This window comes from Staurois parvus, unplaced genomic scaffold (assembly GCF_062004578.1).
Source record: "Staurois parvus isolate SC_StPar_1 unplaced genomic scaffold, SC_StPar_1.0 ptg000402l, whole genome shotgun sequence".
NCBI classification, from domain to species: Eukaryota; Metazoa; Chordata; class Amphibia; order Anura; family Ranidae; genus Staurois; species Staurois parvus.
The window spans coordinates 8,998,882-9,019,127 of NW_028318198.1; the positions used below are offsets into that span (position 1 = coordinate 8,998,882).

The following is a 20,246-nucleotide window of genomic DNA, read 5'->3' on the forward strand; positions in this document are numbered from 1 at the left end:
CATTGGATTTACTTCGAGGGACATTCTTTTGTTTTCCTTCTTTTAATAAAGGACTGTCTCTCATCTTTTTTCACACTACGCTTTTTTTTGTGAATGAGTAGCATGTACCCCATACTCATTCACATGGGGGGCTGGGATCTAGGGGCCCCCTTGCTAAAGGGGTCTTCCAAATTCCGATAAGCCCCCTGCCCACAGACCCCCACAACCACAGCCCAGAGTTGTGGGGAAGAGGCCCTTGTCCCCATCAACATGGGGACAAGGTGCTTTGGGGGGGAACCCCCGCCCCAAAGCACCCCCCCATGTTGAGGGCATGTGGTCTGGTATAGTTCAGGAGAGGAGGGGAGCGCTCGCTCGTCCCTCCCCCCTTTTCCTGACCCGCTGGGCTGCATACAATCCATTAACATCCGTTTTTTGTCTGTTCTGGTTTTTTTAGCAGAAGAAAAATAGGGTTTTCCTCTGTTCAAAAAAACGGATGTTAACGGATGTGGACATTGTCAGATGTAAAAAGATGTTCATCTGTTTACACCCACAAGTCCATAGAAATACATGGGGGTCCGGTTTTCATCCATAAATGGATAGATGATAAATGGACATACTGAACGCTCGTGTGAAAGGACCCTTAGAAAACTTGAAAAGATAAAGGCTACATCCTTGATTTCAGACCACTCTTTTGCTCTCCTCTTAAAGGTGAACAGAAAGATGGAGAATGGTCCTGGACAACAAGTATTTTTCCCCAGGGTTTCTGTTATGTTAGTTGTGAAAAAAAATGTAATGGGATTGTGATCTCCTCACTTGTCTAGGCATTTAAAGAGTAACACAACTTTTGTTAAGAAAAAAACCCCTCTGGGTGATCAATAAACATTTAAGGATTTTAACAACCTTTTCTGCAGATTCTGACCTGTTTGTGCTCTGAAGAAGTAGCTTTTTGATTATGTCCATGTGTAAAGTAATTCTGAATGGGAGTGGCATTTTCATCATTATTCAGCTGCTGCACTTGCAGTGTTCTAATGAGGAAAGTTGCGGGGTCTGCATAGTTTAGATGTAATTAACCCTTTGCGAATATATCACCAAAACTGAAATTTTTGTTGCAGAGAATGCCGAAAATCTGACATGTATTTTAGTGCAGACTTCTGGGAAAATCAGTGAGCCAATCACGCAAGCAGGAAACATTTCTGGGAGCAATCTGTACACCAACCATATTGCACTGAATTTTACAGGACATCACAGCAGCTACAGATTGAAAAGGAATTGTATATGCTCTATTTTTTTTTACCTATTTTTCAAAAAAAGTGGAGTTACCCTTTAATCTTTATAGCATACTTTGAAATCTTTTACACACACTCACAAAAACACACAATGGGGGATGTACTAAAACGGGTGCACACAGAATCTGGTGCCACTGTGCATAGTAACCAATCAGCTTTTAACCTCAGCTTGTTCAATTAAGCTTTGGAAATCAAACCTAAAAGCTGATTGGTTATTATGTACTGCTGCACTAGATTCTGTGTGTTTCAGTTTTAGTAAATCCCCCCCATTGTGTAAGTCCAAGCAATGATTGGCACTCATCTATAGTGATCCAGTGTCATTTGGTGGGTCTATATGCTGTCTAGGGTAAATGACCCCCTAATTACATACACTGTTACCCATTTATTTGTGACACTCACTGCCAGACAGACAAGAAATGGTTTAAGGAAAGAAAAAAGGGAGAAAAAACAAAACTACATTGTAGAGCACTGGTAAGATTGTAACTTTTGCTTCTACTAAGTGTAATACATTAATTTTTTTCTTGTTTTAATAAAAATGTCAAGAATTTTTTTCACTATGCTAGAAATCAGATACAAGTAAAGGTCAAATGGATTTCTAATACACGGCTTTAAACACTCATACACTTTGTGCTGCATGGGGGTTGTGCAGATCTGTCACTTGCTGTCACTGTAATTTTTCCCAGTGGCATGGACTTGACAAATCGATTGTCAGGGAAAGGTCTGAACTTCTGGGAAAGCAGCACATTAGGAACCATCCATCATATGGCTTCTGCCACATAGTTAACTGTTTTGTAAGCTCCCCATATGCAGTACATAGTTGCCCCCAACATCTGTACACCTGTGAAGTTATATTCCACAAGTTATTTGCTGAAATGCAACTTGGTATACCCATTGCAGCACAAGGAATTATGCACTAGGAGACTGGAAAAAGAAAACGTTTAAAATATTAGTGTTTTTTTTGTTTTGTTTTTTTTTTTACAACAAAACAGCTTATCAATAATATTACATTTTTTGATTAATGATAGTACATCAAGAGAACCTGTACTCATAGACAGGTATGTATTTCTGGAAAGGCGGCCTGGACTATTGCTCAGGACAGTAAGGGATTCGCAACTCTTGAATTTATTATTTCCTCATGCCTTTCTTATGCAAAATGTTAGTGAATCTGTGGCCCCCAGGGCTCTCTATTAAATATACCAACTTACTTTCATTCAAGTTCAGGCCCCTTACTATTAGTCTATTTGTGATATGATATCTTAGTGACCAATAGTGAGGAGGAGATGGTAGGCCAGAGCTTCAGTATAGGTTAATAGAACACTATGGGTTTCGGGTCTGCTAGGAAGATCTACCACTTAAATGACACTACATACTGGCAATGCAAGATTTATGTAATCTACACAGAAAGGAAAAAAATTGTGAAGCGCTTATACCGTATAAAAAATAAATAAATAAAATTAAAGTGCATTCAAAAAAATTAATAATATAAATTTTTTTTTAATGCACTTTAATTTTATTTATTTATTTTTTTATGTGATATAAGCGCTTCACTATTTTTTTCCTTTCTGTTTGGACTTGTTGGTGTAAGTTGAGTGACAGCAGCTGTATAATAATAATCATTCCATTGAGCGCAGGAGGATTTTTTTTATATGTAATCTACAGACCCTCTTATTATGTTTGCTACTGGTTTAGAAAATGTTGAAATTATTGTAAATTAATCTTTTTTACTTACCTGATCTGTGCAGTTGTTTTACACAGAGCAGCCCAGATCCTCCTCTTCTGGAGTCCCCAGCTGAAGCTCCAGGCTTCTCCTCCCCACTGAGTGACCCCATAGAAAGCCATTTGTGGGCACCATTGACACACAGAGCCCAGCTCGGGCCCGCCTCAGTTCCCTCTTCACTGGTTGTGATTGACAATGACAATAGCTCCTGATGCTGTCTATGAGCCAATGAGCAGGGAGAGAGCCTCTGCTCTCAAGCACATTGTTGGATCAAGATCAGGCTCAGGTAAGTATAAGGGGGTCTAGGAGGGGGAGCTACATGCAGAAGGTTTTTTACCTTAATGCAGAAAATGCATAAAGATAAAAACCCTTTTGTGCTTAGAACCATTTTAACATCACCTCTCACAGCTGTTCACCCTTAGTAGACCAGAGAAATGTTTACATTTCTGATATGGACTTTGTTTATTTGGGAATAACTTTGTCATATATTGTGTTTTGTTGTAAAACAAGGCTTTCTTTTCATTAATATTGTCATGCAACAATGATTTGTGTGAGTAAATAGTGTTACTGCACATAAAAAGTATACATTTTATTTTGTAGTTTGCCCTGTTTAAAATTACACTAAAAACATGATTCTGGTACAAAGCATTGCAAAGTTATTTACAAATGAAGTAAAGTGTTTTGTTTTTTTTAATGTTGCCCTTTTTTCTCAATGTGATACGTGTAAATATATGTTAAAGGTGTAAAAATATTAATGAACAAAGCAAACAAAAAAAAGTTTAAATATTATTAGTTAATAAGATAGAAACAGACAAAAAAAATCAGCAGAGAAATTATAATTTATTGGAGAAGGAGAATGAGTTATTTAAGGCTTATTAGAGTAAACTAAGGGTTGATAAGAGGTTAAACAGAGGAATATTTAATTTTAAAAGAAAGCATTTTTTTACTGGTCAGGTTGCTTTGACTGACTTCATCTACATATGAAGTCAATCCATTTGATCTGTAGATGAATAAACAGAAAGATACAAAATGAAACAATGTTTCTTTGTATTTTTTTCAAGCAATATTGTTGATGAACATTGTCAGACTGTTTTTTTTGACAGCTTCAGTTGCCAGGACCTTCTCTGTGTAAGCAATGCAGCTGTCATTAATCAGAGTTGAAATGTAGAGAACTGGGACAGGCAGCAGGGCAGAAGGACTGGACATTCTGCACACATCCTGTGTACAATGATGACTTTTTTTGTGGGCGTCTGCAACTTATTAAAGTGGAAACATGCTCACCAATTACACTGTTTCGCAAAACATTTAAGGCATTCCATGAATGATCATTAACACAGTTGCTTGTGCTCTCGACTAAGTTGTCAAGCTATCAATTAGCTGGTATCACAGCTGACCACATGTGCAGCACCTTGGCAACTGAAGATCAATCAGTAGCTAAGATGGCAGCTTAATTGTCTATAAGGAATGAGAGGGTTTAGTTCCACTGTAAAAACAATAAACCTAGAGCAATACTCTTTCCTCTTCAGTAGAACTGGACCATGGCATTATGGGAACTCCTGCAGCTCAGTTACTGTACTGCTATTCCTATTAAAATGAAATGTTGGAAAAATTAGTTGACAGGCTGTGATGCCAATCTAACAACTTCACAGACCTAGAACAAGTACACAGATTAAAAGCATCTATTGATCGGCATGGGTCAGTGACTTAAAGTGACACTAAAAGTTTTTGTTTTTTATTTAATAACAAACATGTTATACTTACCTGCTCTGTGTAATGATTTTGCTCAGGGTAGCCCTGATCCTCCTCTTCTCTGGTCCCCCAACAGCTCTCCTTCTCCTCCCCCTTGACTAGTGTCCCCCAATAGCAAGCCGGTTGCTGTGGGGTACTGGTGCATGCTTGCTCCTGAGCCCCTTTCTATGCATCCATAAGACACATAGAACCAGGGGCGGACTGACCATTTGGAAACTCGGGCACTGCCCAAGGGCCTGGGGTCAGTAGGGGGCCCCATGAGATGCCCCTGGTACCTTTTTCATAGGCTTTTTTTAGTTTGGGCAAGGACACAGGGGCCCCATGATCCCCTATTGCCCGGGGGCCCCATGAGTTGTCAGTCCGCCCCTGCTAATCAATATGTTCAATATACGATCAATATCAATATGTTCAATATATGATCAATATGTTCAATATACAGCCTGGGGTCAGTAGGGGGCCCCATGAGATGCCCCTGGTACCTTTTTCATAGGCTTTTTTGAGTTTGGGCAAGGACACAGGGGCCCCATGATCCCCTATTGCCCGGGGGCCCCATGAGTTGTCAGTCCGCCCCTGCTAATCAATATGTTCAATATACGATCAATATCAATATGTTCAATATATGATCAATATGTTCAATATACAGTATGATTAATATGACAGACACGCAACCAGCATTTTCAGAAGAAGCTCATCATTGACATTTCCTATGTTTTTCTCGCTACAGGTTTCCATTATTTGATTTATTTATAAAAGGGACATTTTTGAAGTGAAACCTAAGCTTCCATCCCACACCTTCAACTGCCACCCCCCTCCCTGAATCCCTTCCTTCTCACCAGTATTTAAACAAAAACCTCTCCATACTCACAGACTCTGTGTTCAGAAAAGTTTGTGTCATAAAAAAATCTTTATTGCTGCTTTATAAATTGCCTAAAGTGGTTGTAAACCAGCACCAGCAGGTAATTGCCAGCCCCAGCTGTGCATGTTTCCCTATGAGACTGTAGAGGGTGGGTGCATCCTTTCCCTCTACTCAGATCTCAGATTAGACTCAGATCCCTATTCTTTGCTGTGTAGTGTGTGACATCAGATCCTCAACTCCTGCCTTCTGGAGCTGAAAAATGTTGTGTAAATTCTGTACTTTGAATGTCTGTAGATCCACAGATAAACAGGTACAACTTATGCAGGAGGATTTGTTTAATCTCTGTGTATAACCTGAGGCCACTCACTTCACTAGATACTTGTAAGGGTTTACAACCACTTTAAATACAAGTCTTAGGATTGCTGCAAGAAGAAAAAACTGAGAACATGTGTGTGTAAACCTAAGCAACATTGACATCATTTACACTTTATTTTATAAGTTCTACATAAACTGTACTGGTTATGTCATTTTGAAATAAAGTCATTACCAATAAATTTGTATCATATGGTTTCTGGTATCTAACCCTCTTGATGATTATTTAACTTTTCCTAAGAGAAATATTGGGGCTGCCACTGTTAACCCTCCGTAAAGATTTTAGATGCCTGGCTGTTATGGGGACCCTCCTGGCTTCAGCTCTTCCCAAGTCACTGATCCAGAACATTAGGAAAGTCAGAGTGATATTAGAAATTCTTAATTGCATGGATATCCTAGCTTAGTGACTCAAAGTCATTCAAAGAAAAAAGAGGATTGGCATGACAGCTAGGCAACCAGTCTTTACAGAAAAGATGATATGGCAGGTTCCATGTTTCTCTTGGTAAATGCTTTCTTTGATGACATCCAGGAGCTGGTATTTGTCAAAAACACATTGACCATCCAACAATGAGACTGAAAAAAATCAACATTGTGACTGGGATCTCAAATAGAGATCTTACTGATATCTCACCAATGCAGCCCTTAATAGATAATAAGAAATCATCTGCTGAGTTAGTAGTGTTTTTTTAAATACAAAAAAAAGAATTTTGCATTGACTGACCTATTATTCCTATTTCCCTGATTGCTCCTTGTCAGCACAGCTGGGGAGGCCATACTCCAACTGTGCTGCCATGGAGCCCATCAGAAAAGGAAAATTATGGTAAATATATGTCATTCAATTTTTCATTATTTTACACATAAAGAATGCAGGGTTTTTATTTGTTCTATGAAGTGTTGGAAAATCTCTTGATGAAAGAGTAGCATCTGGTTTAGGACTGTATCTGACCAACTTTATGGTTAATCAAAAGCTTAACATTTAAGTCGATCTCATTATAAGCACAAAAAGTGATGACTAGTTTGAGGCAAATTGGAATTCTCTGAGCTAGAATTAAAAGCTGAGCGCCAGACATTAAGGTCTCATTGACACTTGGCGATTCAATGCATGTCCTATGCAGGTGAGTGCAGGTGAGTATCTTTGAACTCACACGCATTCGGGAACTCACACCCACATTCACTTGCGTGTCATATTTGGACACAGTGGCTGTGTCTGTGCAGCTGTTGTTCCAGTAGGCAACAATGGAATGCCAGCACAGGGTTGTACTCAAAACCGGTGCATTTATGTGCCGGTAAAAGACAACCCTGCCCGGGACCACCAGCTAATCACCGCACGTGAATGGAGCCTAACTAAAGTAGACATGCATAAAAAAAAGAAAGTTACATTTAACTTTAAAAGAAAATTATAGTATTTTTTAAATGGAACTAGTAAAGGTACCTAGACTTTCTTGATGTCAGTCTCTTGTAATCCCCTATACAGCAGTGCTCAGACTGACAGAGAGCGTTGGGGCAGCCAATCAGACACTGCTACATGTACCTTTACTGACAAGGGACATACTGACAGGAAAACAGAGCAGTTTGATGAGCTTGTCAGTCTACTGTTGCACTCTTTCTGTCCTGGCTGGGGGTAGGGAGGTCACTAGAACAAAAAACATGCACTAATGGAAGGACCAAAGGATAAAAGAGTCCAAATTAAAATATTAATTTATGCTAAAAAAAAGCTGATGCATTTTGTGGTCAGAAAGAACTCCCCCTTTATCAAGGCTTCAGTTAAAATAGGAACCTGGAATGGACTTAATATAGAACTTTCCTGTGCAAATCCATGTAGGGAAGCTGATTACTGGATCAAGAGAATAACTGGCTAACAGTATCTGTATGAGCAATCAAAAAATGATGAGTTTCCTATGTTTAAAGGATATACCGGTACATATAGTCAAAACATTTAGTTTGGGGTAATCTAGGACATTTTTTGTTTGTTCTTTTCTTCATTGGTCATGCAGATATCGCTGGCCAGTAACTCTCCTGGATCCAGAAATTAGCTTCCCTATACATGGATTCACACAGGAAAGCTCTATTTTGAGTCCATTCCAGGTCCTTGTTTTAACTGAAGCATTCTGTGTTTGCTGTGTATTTTGTTAGTACAAACTAATAAATACATTTGGTCTTTCATTCTTTGGTCTAGTGCGCCTTCATTTAGTGTGTGTTTTTCTTCTGATGACCTGTCGGAGTACAGGTCACTGGCCCAGCCTAACCTAGGCCAGTGAGTTCTCCAAATATTTTGTCTTCTCAATACTTTGTATGAACTTACATCAAAGTCCCAGCTCCTCTTGAATGTTTTTTTTTTATCATTGGGGGTAGGGAGGCTACCAGGCTGTTTTGCTTAAAGAGAAACTACCCCTTATCATACAATATACAATAAAGGCACCTTTCCTTCCCATTATTCTCATGGTAGCCATTTTTACTAAGGGCAGAGGAATCAATATCTCTTTATGTTCTGGAATTCAGGCTGGAACACTGGGCCTGCCTCCTGGGACATGTGACAGAAAGTTCCCAGGATGCAGCTGTAAGGCCAGGGTGACAGCACCAGTGCCTTAAAGAAACCATGAAGTGGAAAACAGTAAATGTAAGCAAAAGCAAATAATGTTTGGTTAACCAATAAAAATGAGAAACATTCATATCAGCATTCAGAGCTGTATGCTGCTGGGATTTTAGTGAAAGGGGGGAAAGGTCCACTTTAACTGTAGTAATGTGAAGATATGCCACCAGTTCGACTATGCTGTTTGTCAGGGATGTGAAAATGTCAGTATTAGATGGACAGAACTTCAATTCACATGCAGGTAAACCAACTCCCATACATGTATTTCAATCGTGTTTATCTGTTTGCCTGGAGTTCCATTTTAATTGAAAACACTGATAATGTGATTGTACCCGAGCAGTTATATTAATTATGTTTTGTTTTGTCTCAACAGCAAACATCTGTGACAATGAGTTGCTCCGTTGTCAAAATGGTGGGGTGTGCCACAATAACATGAGGTGCCTATGTCCTTCTGGCTATACGGGCATTCTATGTGAGAAACAGAAATGTGAGGATACTGGAAGCTGCTCTTCTAAATCTGGACAAGAATCTATCTCCCATAACCTTTATCTAATCACCATGATAATTGTAACTCGGCTGTGCACTTTCTAAAGAACGTGATCTATGTACTGTAGGTTGTAATGAAGGATGATCTGAGTCTGGATGACATTAAAAAAATGTAACGGAATAAATAAACTATATTACAATAGAGAGGGCCTGACTGTACTAAGCCATATGTACCAATATGTGAATGAGAGATCCATGACTGTTATGATTCTGGCTCACAAGATGGCTGCCTGGGGGAATACTGCTGCCATGGTAACAGAACCAGCTGTAAAGGCCTATAATAGGGAAAAAGGCCTTCACAACATGTTCACCAGAAACAGAACTGCTTCCATGGTAATTCCAGGTGTATGTAGCTATGACCTACGTGGAATGCCCTAGCAAGACAGCTGCCTAAAAAGAACTGCTACCATGGCAGGATGAGCTGCATTGTTCAATTGCCCATGACATGTTCCAAATGAAGAGGACAACAAGTACTCGTTTGCCACTTCCACACGGTTATTGTACCTCTCTGCCCAGTGTGTGGACCAACCAAATAGCATCATTCTTTGCTGCCAGTGCATTGTGGGTAAAGGAAAGCGACCATATTGGTCCCCTGATGCCCTTACACCTGTGCTTTTGTGAACGTCGCTCCGTATACCCTCGTTGGTCGAAAGATTTTATTTGTCCAATGTTAGTGGTGCACATAACTCCCTTCCTTGGCCCCATCTCTTTTAAGAGAATACTTCAAAGCTTGTATATCAAAGGTACGCCATGCTGATAAAAAAAAAAAAAAAGAAAAAAAAGGCGTATGATATCCAATATGAGAAAAGGCTAGAGATTAAGCAAAAATAAAATGTATTTATCCTTTTATATTCAAATGAAGTTATTTTTCTTGAAATAATGTAAAATGTAGATTTTTTGTATTATTGCAAATCCGTGTTTAACAGACAATCTATTAAGTGAAGTTCATCAAATATCAGAAATATTTTTTTTTATTATTTTTTTCCTTATATATTATATATCATTTTAATTTTATTGCTTTAATTATTTTAACCTTTTCATGGCTAGAGGGGCTCAACGTTCCCAGGTCCCCTTAAGCTGTAAACGGGTGAATTACTCAGAAAATCTTCCATAGGGAGCGTGTGCTGGTGTTACGGAAAGCCACAAGTTTACATATACAAAATGTGTAATAATGTTCCACCAAAGGAAATTCTAAATGTTTTCTTGTTGTTTTAAAACACTGGAAGATTTCAAAGGAATAAAACATAACTAAAATGATTTTGGAAAAATGCAGTTTATTTATTTTCAAAGCTAAAATACATTGAAATCAATTAAAAAGAAATGTTGTATGTTAAGTGATACCATGGAAGTTTCTGCAAGATAACAAAGGACAACAAACAAGATTAAGACACATTTTTAAAAAGGGAGAAATCAAAACAAAGAAGAACATTATCCATATAAATGTGAACTTATGACAAGGTGACTACTCATAGCTATGTTTCTAAGTTTTACCTCTATGGCTCATTTAGTATGCAAAGGTTAACAAAAGCTAACTTCTGGTATGTCTCCATCCAACAATTCAGTGCATGTGTCTCTGTATTAGTTGATGTGGAATTTGTATCTTAATCACTCTTACATTTACATTTTGGAAGACTTTTAAGCAACCCCAATATAAAAAGTATGCATAGCCAAAATTTGCTTTTTTGTTTATAGAGCAAGGAAGAGTTAAAATTCCTGTCAAGTTAAGTTTTGCTGTCTGTGTGCTCAAAAGATTTACATTCACTTCCTGCCTTGTAGGTGAAAAAGGAATTGAGGGGGAATCTCCCAAAAATAATGGAATTCCCATCTTAGCTGTCACCAGAATATTTGCCTCAGTTGGAAGATGTTCCCTTCTTGCTCTCAAGTCAGCTCTGAAAGTAAAATCTTAAATATGAGTACCATACATTTACTCCGATAGTATACATTGAAAGTTTCTAACTTTATTTTTAAATTGTATTTTGTGTACTTAAATGTTTTTATAGTAACATCTTCCTGCCTATAGTCCCAGTGCTAACATTCCCTAGTGCAAATGCCAAGAATGCCTCCATTTGAGAAAGAGAGATCAGCCATCACTTTGTACATGGCCAAATCCCCATTGGAAACCAGTCAGGGTAGTTCCTGATCATGGCCCCATTATGTCAGCTAAAACATAGTGATCATATGCAGGTTGGAGGCTTCATTGACAAAATAGGCCTTCAGCCTGCAGATACCAATGCGGTCTGAAAGTGGCATAGTACATCTGTTTGATGCTATAACTGTCACTTTCCTCCACTGTATAAGAAAATAGAAACTTTTTTACAAAATTGTTTACACTTGGCAGCATATAATAAAAAAGCAAAAATAGGTCAGAATATTAAAACAGTGCACCCTGTGTACCTGTCCCCTGTTGTCCCACCTGGATTCTATCTTATAAATTAGAAATCCTCTCACATTCAATGCAATGTATATTATACAGTAGATACCCTCCCCCTGGTAATTGCAACCATTGAAATGCTCACTCCCTGTGGGGCAGTACTGGTTAATATTAAATGCACAGACATATATCAAGAAATAAAGGGGGCTATTTACTAAAACTGGAGAGTGCAAAATCTACGCAGCTCTGCACAGAAACCACTCAGCTTCTAGGTTTTATTGTCCAAGCTTCACTGAACAACTTAGAAGCTGATCGGCTTCCATACACAGCTGTTCCAGATTCTGAGTGTACCAGCTTTAGTAAATCTACCCCACTATGCAATATCAATATTGTCAATATGCAAGAGAAAGGAACATCACATCATTATTCAAAAAGTTGACACATTACATGTCATAACCCATATTTGTATAGGAAAGTGTAGGATGAATAAACATCCATGCAAAGCAGTGTGCAGGACCTGACAGGGGAGAGAACTTTTTTGTTTACTAACTGTTTTCCCCCCATTGGAGATGCTCGGCAATCACTGGGCATCAGCGAGTAATCATCGTCCGGGACCCAGTAATTGACAGCCGCGGCCGTGAAAGGCGGCGCGGGCAGGGCACGCACGGGTGCCTCGCATGCGTCCTCTACCCGGAAGTGCAAAATCAAGTATATATATGTGATTTTATGCACCCGCGCTGCCCTGTAGCAGTACTTCTGCTATAGGGCGGATGGGAAGCGGTTAAAATTAAAGCTAAGTGAAAAGGTGATGCTGTGCTTTCTTATTAAAAAGCATTGTGTGCACTACAAATAAAGTGACCTGAAAGCACTTTGCTCTTTTTCACATTTTGCTTTGTCTCCTTTGTTGTGAAAAGCATGCTCTTTACAGAGCTCAGTGGCACAATTGGCATTTACAAACACGATTTAGTTAGAGAAGTGGATCATCCCTTATTGAATGTCTGTACCCAAGGCTTTATTCAGACAAAGTGAGCCAAAAGGGAGGCAAATTCTGCTGTGCTATTTATTTAGCTAACTTATAGTGCTAAATCAGGAAGTACAATTTTTATTTTATACCTAAGTTGGCCCACTTGGCAGAATGTAAGTATACCATACTAATACCTGATGGACCACTGAGGAAGCTGGAAATCACTGTAGTAGTTGGCCCTACCACAATAATAGCTGTGATCTTCCAGGACCTGCTCAGGTTCTATAAAAGTGGTTGCCCCACTGCACACTTACCACAGGAGGTTGTTCACTTGGCACTCGGCTTGTATTTTTTCAATGACTATAGGTTTGGTGATTGATCAAGTTGGAGATCTTGACACCACTGCCTCTTCTCTCCCCCTCACCTAGTAAGATAATGCCTTGTATTCATGAAAAAATACAAGACATTCTATGAATGATGGAAGTGCTGAAAGATTGCCTGCTACGGTCAGTTTTCAGTGGGGCAGCCGCTCGCATAGAACCTGAGCAGAACTCAGAAGATTGTGGCTATCATTATCACTACAGTGATTTCCAGCCTCTCCAGTGGTCCATCGGGTATGAGTAATGCATACTTACATTGTGCCAACCTGGACCAGTGTACAGTAAGTATTCAATACAAATTCCTGTTTCTTAGGCTGCGGCTGCATTCACACCTGAGCATTTTGTAGTATGGAGCTCGACGCTCCAAAACGCTCAGAGGGAAAAAGTCAATATTACTCTATGGAGATGGTTCACATCTCCACTCCAAGTCGCCTGAAGCAGAAGGCCTGAAGCTCAACAAAAGTTTTGGAGCTGCTTTTGTAGCTCAAATTGGGCAGATTTGCAAGTTTACCTAGCAACAAATGATGCAATAGCTGATATTGGGCACAATTTACTAAGCGGTCTTACCGCATTCGAGTATGCTTTAAATGCACTAAAAAACTCTACTAAAATACCGCATGATTTATTATATTACGACATGCGTTATTTTAGTAGTGAAAACCATGCGTTAATGTTTCAGCTGTCAGCCGACAGCCGGCAATAATAAAAATAATTTTAAAAAAACAGCATGGGGTCCCCCCTTCCATCCATACCAAGCCCTTGGGTCTGGTATGCATTTTGAGGGGAACCTCCATGCCAAAAAAAAATTGACGTGGGGTCCCCCCAAAATCCATACCATGCTTTGGGGGGGAACGAGTGAGCAACCCCCCCTGAACCATACCAGGTCATATGCCCTCAACATGCGGGGTGCTCCCCCCTCCCCCCCAAAGCATATTGTCCCCATGTTGATGGAGACATGGGCCTCTTCCCCACAACCCTGAGCTGTGGTTGTGGGGGTCTGTGGGTGGGGGGCTTATCGGAATCTTAGCCCCCAGATCCCAGTCCCCCCTATGTGAATGAGTATGGGGTACATGACACCACTACCCATTCACAAAAAAAAACCTGTAGTGTGAAAAAATACAGGAGAAAACTTTTTACAAGTCCTTTATTAAAAGAAGAAAAATAAAAGAATGTCCGTTGTCCGCCGCCACCAGAAAAAAGAAAAACAAAAAAAAGCTCTGCTCCCAAAGCTGGCTCCCGGCCGTCTGGCTCTTCCGCTGGCTTGACAGTTCTTAAATATGTAAGGGGCGGGACCACCTGGTGACATCACCCGCGTGACCACCGCCCTGTGTAACATCATTGACTGGGTCATGCTGGGACAATGATGTCACACAGGGGTGGGGTCACATACGTGATGGCCCCTCCTTTTACATATTTAAGAACTGTAAAGCCAGCAGAGCAGTCAGACGGCCGGGAGCCAGTGTCGGAAGTGGAGCCTTTATTTTCTTTTTTCGGGTGGTGGGCATCATGATTGACGTTGGATCTACTTCAGGGGACATTCTTTTTTTTTTTCTTCTTTTAATAAAGGACTTGTCAAAGACTGTCCTTTTTCACACTACAGGTTTTTTTTGTGAATGGGTAGCGGTACCATGTACCCCGTACTCATTCACATGGGAGGGTGGGATATGGGGGCCCCTTTGCTAAAGGGGGCTTCCAGATTCCAATAAGCCCCCCACACGCAGACCCCCACAACCATAGACCAGGATTGTGGGGAAGAGGCCCTTGTCCCCATCAACATGGGGAAAATGTGCTTTGGGGGGCAGCCCCCTGCTCCAAAGCACCTCCCCACATTGAGGCCAGGTGGCCTGGTATGGTTTGGGGGGGCGCTTGCTCTTCCCCCCTTTCCTGACTTGCTAGGCTGCATGCTCAGATAAGGGTGTAGTATGGATTTTGGGGGGGACCCCATGCCATTTTTTTTTTTAATTTTTGCGTGGGGGTCATCTCAAAATCCTAACCAGACCCACAGGGCTTGGTATAGATGGAGGGAGAGGACCCCATGTAATTTTTGGTATTATTTTTTAATTGCCGCTTTTTTTTTTTTACATTCAGCTGCCAGTGGGGAACCCCGCTGACAGCTGACTACTCATAGGTCGTTAGGGACTCGGCGGATGTGAATGGAGCCTTAGCTTTAAATAGTAAAAAAAAAGATACAAACCATCAATTTAAAATGTAAAACCTGTATATGTACTGTATATACTGTAAAAAATTATTCAAAACCATTAGAATTCCCCTTATAAAAATGCAGCATAAGCTAAAGCCCAGATGAAGTCTCACACTTTTTATCCCTTATCTTTTACATGCATGTTATGATTTATGACTGATTTTTGCTAGTAAATGCCTTAATATACCTAATTTTCTTTTCCCAGCCCTCACATTGCAGTGCTCTATCCTGACAGAGCTGAGTAACAGCCACAATCCTCAACAGGATCTTCCCTACATGGGTTTGTTTATGGGGAACGGGGGAGGGGGTGTGACCAACCAGGTCTGTGATACTACAAAGTGCTCTGTTGCTGCTGCTATGCTGGGAATGCACATTTACATTTAAGCTCCCACAGCTGCTGCAACAAGAAAACAGAGGCAAGACAAATGAAAGACGTTGCTTCAAAGTTTATCTGACTGCATGGCTATTTTTACGATTTCAACTGCACTTACAAGATGGTTGTGTCCTACCTAGAGCAGAAAGAAAACTCCTCCTACAAGCTTTAAACAGTGCTCAGCTGAAGTCACAAGACTGCTCTAACTGCTGATGAGAAAGGGTATTTAGCAGTTTATATTTACTAAAATAATTGCACTTCCATGTTGCCTGTACTGTGGGAGGCCAGATATAGTGAATGCAGGGTCCTGGGTTTAGTAACACTTTAACTTATAGGGGAATACAATGTTATCCCAGTATTTAAAGTGATATTAAAGGCTCCGCTTTTATTTAAAAAAGAAAAACAAACATGCTATACTCACCTGCTCTGTGCAATGGTTTTGCACAGAGCAGCCCAGATCCTTATCTTCTTGGGTCCCCCACTGGTACTCCTGTCCCCCTGCCCCCATTCTGAGTGCTCCCATAGCAAGTGGCTTGCTATGGAAGCACTTGTGCGTGCACGCTCCCGAACACCACTCTGTGTGTCCATTGACACACAGAGTGAGGCTTAGTCCCGCCCCTGCTCCATCCTCACAGGCTGTGACTGACAGCAGAGGGAGCCAATGAGGAGGCAGAGAACCAATGCTCGTGTGCACATCACTGGATCAAGATCAGGCTTTGGTAAGTGTTAAGGGGGCTGGGAGGAGGGAGCTGCACACTGAAAGTTTTTTTACCTTCATGTATAGAATGCACAAAGGTTAAAAACCTTCAGGCTTTACGACTACTTTAAAGTATATAATTTATAGACTATAAATTAAAGAAATACAAAATCATTGTGGCACAATATACTAATGCCCTACCAAGAAAATATTTTTTGCCTAAGACTTCCTTCCCCAAAACAAGCCCATCCAAGAAGATGGAAAACACTGTCACAAACCCCAGCTTATCTTCCACGAAAGCATTTGCAATCAAATTATGAAATATTTTCATAAGAAGGACTAAGCAGGAGATCACTGGCAAGGTCAAAACATGCTCCCAGATATAGGACTGTTCTGCAATCTAATATTAATCCAACTGATAAAGACTTCTTCCCACCACCCCACCTTGTGAAGGTAAAAAGGGTCAGAAAACAATGAAAACTAAAATATGGGAATCACATAAAATCTCAAATACCAATTACTATTATGAATCACTGTTGAAATTAGCCCCTGAATTTTCATTCAGTATTTTTTCTTCTTTTTAATGAAAACAAAGCAGGACGCATGAAGATAAAAGTCCTGCTGGGATTTTAACCCTTAATAAAAAAAGAAAAAAAAATTGTAGTTGAGAATACATATGAAGGTCATTTATTATTCTATGTGTAGGAGTGCAGATGAATAATAACATTAGGCTGTGTGTGGGGAAAGCCTTAACTTGCTTCTAAAATGGGAAAGAAGAGGCAAGACAGAGATGATTGATACAACATCTCATCTGCTGTCTCAGATATGATATTTATCAATAAGCACCTTCTTGCATTTCTGCAGCTACTGGTGTCACTGACACTGTCAGTAAGACATCAATTGGTATGCAGAGAATGATGTAAATGTAATTTTTAAAAAATGATTATGGGCAATAATGCATAGTGCAGTTTTGAAATAACTAGCATATCAGCGAATATACATATTACTAAAAATGATGTTCTTACATTTGCTGAAGTTTATCTTAAAATATAAAAATGCTTTATGTATGTATAAAAATCCAGTAGGTTCTGAGAAACTGTGGTATGCAAAGTGCAATACAAAAATGTCAAATTTCTTGAAAAAAAAAATAGTCATTAATGTTTTGAAAAGTTAGTACAGTCAAAGCTTTCATTATGCCATACCAGTGACATGCCAACCTTAATATATATTTATATTATGCTAAGGTAAGTGCTGTGTAGTATCACTAACAGCCAATGGTCTCATCTAAAACATTAAAATGGAAGTCAAGGCATCACAGTAACAATATCCTTCAAACATTAAAAAGCCTTCGGTTATAAAATAATCTTCCAAATTTGCTTCTGATAATCTGGTTGCTTTGGTTTTTAACTCAAAAGGTTCAACCTGGGCTCTAGCTGGTAGCATGTGATCTAATTAAACAGCATTGGGAAATGAGTTGCTCTGCAAGTCACTCAACAAGTGTGCCCCGGGGAGGTACTATAGCAGAGTGCTCATTTAGTCATCGTGGTCAGACGCAGAAGCAGACTCCTTTACTCCATTTTTACTGCAACACCCTGGGTCTCTGAATACACCCAGGGAAGAGAAGTTCCTCAGCTTCCTTCCCTCAGCTCAGAGATGCCATATGTGATGAGGCAGCTAGTTGAGCAAGTGATCTGCAGCCAAGTGAGTGACCCCACTGTCAAAACTGGTGTGGGACAGCCAGGCACAAGCCTAATAGCAAGCTACCCTGGACTTCGCTGCACTGAGAGGGACGCTATTTATGAGGATATTCACAAGTAGTGGTTTGTGTTCTGAACTGTTTTACTGAATTAGTGATTCTCATCTAGAGACTTTTATAGAGACTACGCTAGAATCTAGAGTCACAGAGATATTGCTATGAAGAGTTGCTTGTGCAGCTTTCATTCTCTATTTTGAATTATTCTTTAGTATAAGAATGCTCTTTGCACACCAGAACCAGTTATTTTTGCCTCTAAATTTTCTGCTCCTAAATTTCAAGTTGCAGTTACTCCCTGTCTGATCATTTGACTGATGATATATTCTGTTAAGCTCGGCATCTACAAACAGGACTGGCCTTATTAGATAAAGATGATGGGAGAGGCACGATAGTGGAACTGGTGCTCCAGCAATACTTTCCTAAGAGGAAGATGAGCCTGGATATGTCATGGACCTCATTGACAGCCACCCTTGAGCTTTCCATAGAAGTTGCATGGATTGTCTAGATGAAAGTGTAGCTGTGACAATAGAACATGTTCAGAAGGACTCACAGACATATGGGCCACAGTGCCCACAGAAGAACTTTACCACACTCATACTTCCTTGATTAGAAAGTGGAAACAATGCCCTTCTGAAGTCCATTATTTTGATAAAGTAGAGTTGGAAGCATCATTTTACTGGTCCAACATAAGGGTACACACCAGCAAAAGGGCGTATGTAGGGCCCAAGTATGTGAGCCACATTCTACCATTAGAAGTTCAATGGCGGTTGCTTCCTGTTCTTCCACTGTTATCGCCAAGGCTCCCAGGAGAAGCCATGGATCCTGAATTATATTACACAGCCCAATATTCACCCAGCTCAAAGTCTACGCTCCTGCTGTGGAAGCCTCTGAACCACCATTCACTGATGTGCCTGAAGACAGGGATGTGTCTCCTCTTGTCCCAGAAGATGGAACGGAGTCTCCACCCTTGAGGTGCACTCAGAGATCTTATTTCAGGAGACTCCCTGTACATTTTTTGCAGGAAGAATTTGAACTGTCTGCAAACTTACCAGGGGCACGAAAATCAAGTAGGGTGAAGTGCAGAGGAGTGCCCATTTAATAATCATGCACATGCCCCTTTATATATTCCCAAAAACTCCCAAAGTTTCTGGTCATGCCTAGAGAAGAAATGTTCCTGAGCTTCCTTCCCTCAACTTGTAGAGGCTACACCTGATGAGGCACAAGTAGCTGGGCAAGGGATCTGCAGGCAGGTAATCCACCCTTCTTTATCAATAAAGGGATGCAGGCAGCTGGGAAAGAACCTAATAGCATACAGCTTCACTGGACTACTGTGGGAAGCCCTTCCCCAATCGCTACCAGAGTTATTTCTTATCATACTTGTATATATTGTTATATCTGGTTCTTGGAGCTTGGATCACTCCAGCTGTTTACTTGTGTTACTAGAGCTACCCTGCACTTCACCAAGAAATAATCTGTTTATGAGGATATTCACACATAGCTGTTTGTGCTCTGAACCATTTTACTGACGTAGTGATTCCCAGCTAGACTATCTGTTGATATAGAATCTTATAAAGACTATGCTATGCAGTCACATGTTACCCTGATCGAGCAACAAAGACAACACTGTGAAAAGTATATGTTTTTACAGCTTTAATATCGGTTTTGTATTATTCTGCAATTTATGTATGCTCTTTGCAATTCTGAACCTGTTTTGCATCATTGCGGCTGTGTACGTGTTTAGTCAACTGCAAGTTACATTTACTCTGTCTAATCATTACCAATTCTGGTAAAGTGGTATGATTTCAATCATTTATGGGCAAGGAAAGATGTGGAGAAGTGACTTAAGGTTTACAAAAGTGGCCAATGTGCTTTCATTTTGTGGCACAGTCATTACTACAACTCAAAACAACAGATACCCAATGTTTGATATATGAAGAATGCTGGCCACAGAGCAATACTGTAAAAGGTAAAGTAAATGAATTAGATTTCGAGACTCACTGCATCCGGCTGTTTTCTCCCATTTCTCTGAGGATTACAGTGATCTATCGGCCTCCTGGACCAGTGTTGCGCTTTCTTGATGATTTCTCCGCCTGGCTACCCTACTTTCTCTCCTCTGAACTACCCACTATCATTCTCAGAGATTTTAACATCCCTATTAATGTCAACAACCCAGCTACATCCCAACTCTTCAACTTAACCTCATCTTTTGCATTAGCACAATGTATACAGTCCTCCACTCACTCTGATGGGAATACATTAGACCTTGTTTGCTCCCATCTTTGCACTCCCTACAACCTCACAAACACCCCCTTTCCTCTCTCTGATCACAAACTCATCACCTTCACAGTGTACTCGTCTTCAAACACCTATCCCTCCAGGCAGCAAACAATTACCTGCAGAAACCTTCACAACT

At 40.2% G+C, this 20,246-nt stretch overlaps 1 protein-coding gene across 8 annotated transcripts in view; it reads left to right on the forward strand.

Annotated features, from left to right (window-relative positions):
* The window catches only part of NTNG1 (netrin G1), a 379,145-nt gene extending 368,793 nt beyond the window's left edge, over positions 1-10,352 (forward strand). For all 8 annotated transcript variants that reach the window (XM_089686609.1, XM_089686611.1, XM_089686610.1 and 5 more), the window contains one exon: positions 8,923-10,352. In XM_089686609.1, the coding sequence (XP_089542735.1) occupies positions 8,923-9,140 (218 nt within the window). In that variant the 3' untranslated portion in view covers positions 9,141-10,352. The remainder of the gene's footprint in view (positions 1-8,922) is intronic.
* Positions 10,353-20,246: the final 9,894 nt, after the last annotated feature.